Source organism: Aplysia californica, unplaced genomic scaffold (assembly GCF_000002075.1).
Source record: "Aplysia californica isolate F4 #8 unplaced genomic scaffold, AplCal3.0 scaffold00003, whole genome shotgun sequence".
Lineage (NCBI taxonomy): Eukaryota > Metazoa > Mollusca > Gastropoda > Aplysiida > Aplysiidae > Aplysia > Aplysia californica.
The window spans coordinates 4,037,997-4,041,821 of NW_004797273.1; the positions used below are offsets into that span (position 1 = coordinate 4,037,997).

The window sequence follows — 3,825 nt, forward strand, 5'->3', positions numbered from 1 at the left end:
CCCCCCACTCCTTTTTTCAGGGAAATGGAAAGGGACTACATGCATTTCCAATCATTTCTCTGCCAATTCTAGCATGACATAATAAGTGTAACCCAAATTGCATTTTTCCGGACCCAGGCTTTTTTTTGTTGCTATAGCTTTTTTTCCCCAAAGCCGATTATTAGCAATCATTTTTGCCTTTAGACACGGTAACCTCCACATTATTTATTGATGGGTACTTACAAAGCAAGTTGTGCAGGGGGAGAGGGGCTGGTTTTAGTGTAATGTTAAGGATTCGACACGTAACTTAATGGACTCGAACAGAGCCCGATATTGCTTCAGCAAAAAGACAACGTGGTTCCGTAGTGCTCTACCTCGCTTCATTTCTGGTTGTGTTTCATTTTTAAAGATTTGTTCGTGTGTGCGTGTATGTATGTGGAGCCTACTGGGCGCATTACAAGTCAGCAAAGGACGGGGAGAGAGGTATGATGGAGAAATAACGCCCAGGAACATTCATAATGTATTATGTAAAAAGTGGACACACTAGTAGAACTATTCTGAGATTGGTGAGAAGATTGACGCTCTTTAGGTAATGGAGGTTATTTGTGTTAAGGAAGTGGAGATAATTTGTGTTACGGTAATGGGGATAGTTTGTGACTAAATTGCTTGTTACAAATACACATATCAAGAAAATGGTTCTATTGAGGTTTGTTTGTCTGATTGTTTGTTTGTTTATTTATTTTTGTTTGTTTGTTTGTGTGCTTGTTTGTTTGTTTGTTTTTATCTGCAAGAGAAAAAAAAGAGAGAGAGAGAGAGAGAGAGAGAGAGAGAGAGAGAGAGAGAGAGAGAGAGAGAGAGAGAGAGAGAGAGAGAGAGGGGAGGGGGAAGGAGAGAAATAGAGAGAGAGAAAGAGACTTTTTGCGGACTTTGAAAGAAGCTGATTTTTTTCCTTATATCACTTCAGAGGCAGGTAAAAGTTTCGGTGAGATTGCCCTGATCAGTGACAACTGCGTCCGGAACGCCAGCATCATCTCTGACGTGGAGAGTGACCTGCTCGTCATACACAGGGACCTCTTCAACACCTATATGAAGGTGACATTCGCTGGGCTTTTGTCTTTGTCGAGTTTTTCCCTCAGCCGTTTAGTTTCTCCTTTGGTTAACATTTATTATAAATACCTCAACTACCCCTACCCCATATTCAAAATGGTTGAGGCTACTACGACTGTTTAAACGTCGGGCTCTAATACGGTCAAACCTCTTTGTACCGTCCCCCGTTATACCGCTAATTCTGCTGACCATTAGGTTTTGTCAATGTACGAAAAGGAACACCTATATAAACATAGTACATGTATAAGGGACAGATGAGGATTTAGGTAATAATTTAGGATAGCCATTACGGGTAGACCTTGGGAATGTAGGGTGATTATAATACATGTAACTTCTGTTTGGTAGGTCGTAATTAGGACACGTTTCCTAAATATGTCACAGTTGAGCTTGTTCCTCCCCAGGCCAGCCAAGTCGCCGAGTACGAAGAGAAGCGAGACTTCGTGGACGGCTGTTCTCTCTTCCACGGCTGGAACACCAAGTTCCGGGGTCTGCTCGAGATGAGCCTCCGGAAGGAAGTCTTCCCCTACGGGGCTGTCATTGTGCAGCAGGGCGCCCCAGTCACAGGCCTCGTTTTCATATTGAGGTAATGCCCGCTACACCTGTAACATGGAGACTTATTTCATAATACTATTTGTCATTATATTTATGTTGGTTGCAGCACTAACAAAACGATGTTTGATGAATACAAAATAGTTTCAGGCATATTATACCCTTGGCTCCCTTTTCCCACCTCTCTCATCTGTTCCTGTGAAGGGTTGGGCCCTGCAAACTCGCCAGTCATGAGTTATACTCCCATCTCCCAAATGTGCTTTAAAAATTTGGTCAAGATTTCTCAGTAGTAAATAAAACGGTGGCCATTGTTCTAGACACATAACTGTTACTTGGTCCAACTTACTGCAAAGATCAGTACCAAGAAAATTGCACGAAACAATTGAAAATGCTTCTTTCTTGCAGTGGTCAGGCAAAGCTGATAATGGAACCAGCAAAACACGAGGTCCAGTTCGCAGAGATCATGAAGAAGAAGGACTTGCTGGCCCCAAAACAGAAAAGGTAAGTCGCATTAGGTAAGAGAACCATATCAAAACAATAACAGTTTTTTTTTTTTTTTTTTTTTTTTGGGGGGGGGGGGTTGGTTTCCGATTAACTTTTAATTCAACAAACTTGTCCTAGAGCGACAATGTGACAGCATTTGACAAAACTTAAACGATATAATAATTGACGGTGAAGTCGGCTCTGCAGCCATCGCTGACCCACATGGTATTGGCCATAAAGCCAAAAGTGGTTCCGAGAGTGCAGGGAGCCGCGGACTGTTGGTTGGCCACTTGCATGGAGTAGATACAGGTGGCGGAGGGGAGAGTGTTGAGAAGCTGGGTGGAGTACTGGTAGTTCCAGCTGCTCACGTTTACCGTGGTGGTTCTGGTGACGCCGTAGACAAAACAGACGTTGAAGTCTGCACGGCACCCATTATTCACCCACACTGTGGAGTTCTGATTGTAGAAGCCGAAGGTTTTATCCAGATCGCAACTGGCCGCAGACTGCTGATCCCCAACGGTCATGTTGATGAACAATGCGGCGTCTACCACATAGGTCTCGGCGTACTTGTAGCTCCAACTTTCCGCCTTCACAACACGACACCGAATTGGGCTCACTGGAAGTTACCAAACTTTGAAGTCAGCACGACAGCCGTGATCCACCCAAAGGTTGTTTTTCAGGTAGCCGAAAGATTCTCCCAGATTACATTGTGCCGCGGACTGCCGATCTACGACCGTCATGTTGAAGACATATGAGGCATCTTCCACAACCTTCTTGGCGTAATTGTAGCTCCAACTTTCCACCCTTATCACATCGCACACATCAGGGTCCACTGGGGAGTTAAAATTGAGCAAGCATTTTTTTTTTTGTATTGCTTTCCTCGGAATTTTCCTAAGTAAGCGATTTTTTTATTATTATTTTTTTTCATTTTGAGTAAAGAGAAGCACATCGATACAAAAACGGTTATTAGTAAGCATATTTTTAAACAAATCCCAGTTAAGTCAACTGTACGGTCTTGTCCATGGTGAATCTAGACAGTTTAGCAGCGTTGGGTTCTATACATTTGACCACGAGCCTTTCATGACATATGACATGTTCTCAGATTTAAGTAATCATTGCGTCTTAGTGGCATTTATGAGGTCAGTAAAATAATGTCAAACACAGGACTTGACAGATCTCTTGCCTCAAATTTCTGTGCTTCCAGCCACCTTGTCCTAAAAACGTGAACATAATATTGGCGATTCACACTCACACTAACGGAACTCTTACTGCATGACAAAGTTCTGGTATTTCAAAAACTACGCACAACAGCACGCTTGTGTCGCAGTCACGATGGAGAAAAGGACGACAACGACACCGGAGTTCATTTTGTCTTGTCTTGTACTTGTGGGGTCTTGATGTACAGTCAGTGATCTGATCTTTTATTCAACTGAAGCTGCTCACGGTTTATATTCGAAAAGTGGTCATACGGTGTCGACATATTTTTTCAACGGAAAATTTACGTCATAAAATAGTCTACTAATAAATCCTTTCGTTAAAAGTGCTGTACGCCTTAGTTGACTTGAGAGACTCGACATCTGGAGACATTGCAGGTGGCAGCTTTCTACGATGATGGCATTCAGAAGCTCGTCCCACGCTACGACAAATGCCTCAACAGCTATGGTGACTACGTGGAGAAGTAGTCATATATAAAAGGTTTTCACAAAT

General features: G+C 42.9%; 1 protein-coding gene and 1 pseudogene across 1 annotated transcript in view; one reads left to right on the forward strand and one right to left on the reverse strand.

Annotated features, from left to right (window-relative positions):
- Positions 1-2,136, forward strand: part of LOC101857073 — a gene marked incomplete at its 3' end in the record, with an annotated part of 2,455 nt that extends 319 nt beyond the window's left edge. The window contains 3 exon segments of the mRNA XM_035968404.1: positions 944-1,071; positions 1,488-1,669; positions 2,041-2,136. Of these exon segments, the coding sequence (XP_035824297.1) occupies positions 944-1,071; positions 1,488-1,669; positions 2,041-2,136 (406 nt within the window).
- A 119-nt stretch (positions 2,137-2,255) lies between these two features.
- Positions 2,256-3,791, reverse strand: LOC106011054 (annotated as a pseudogene).
- Between the last annotated feature and the right edge of the window lie 34 nt (positions 3,792-3,825).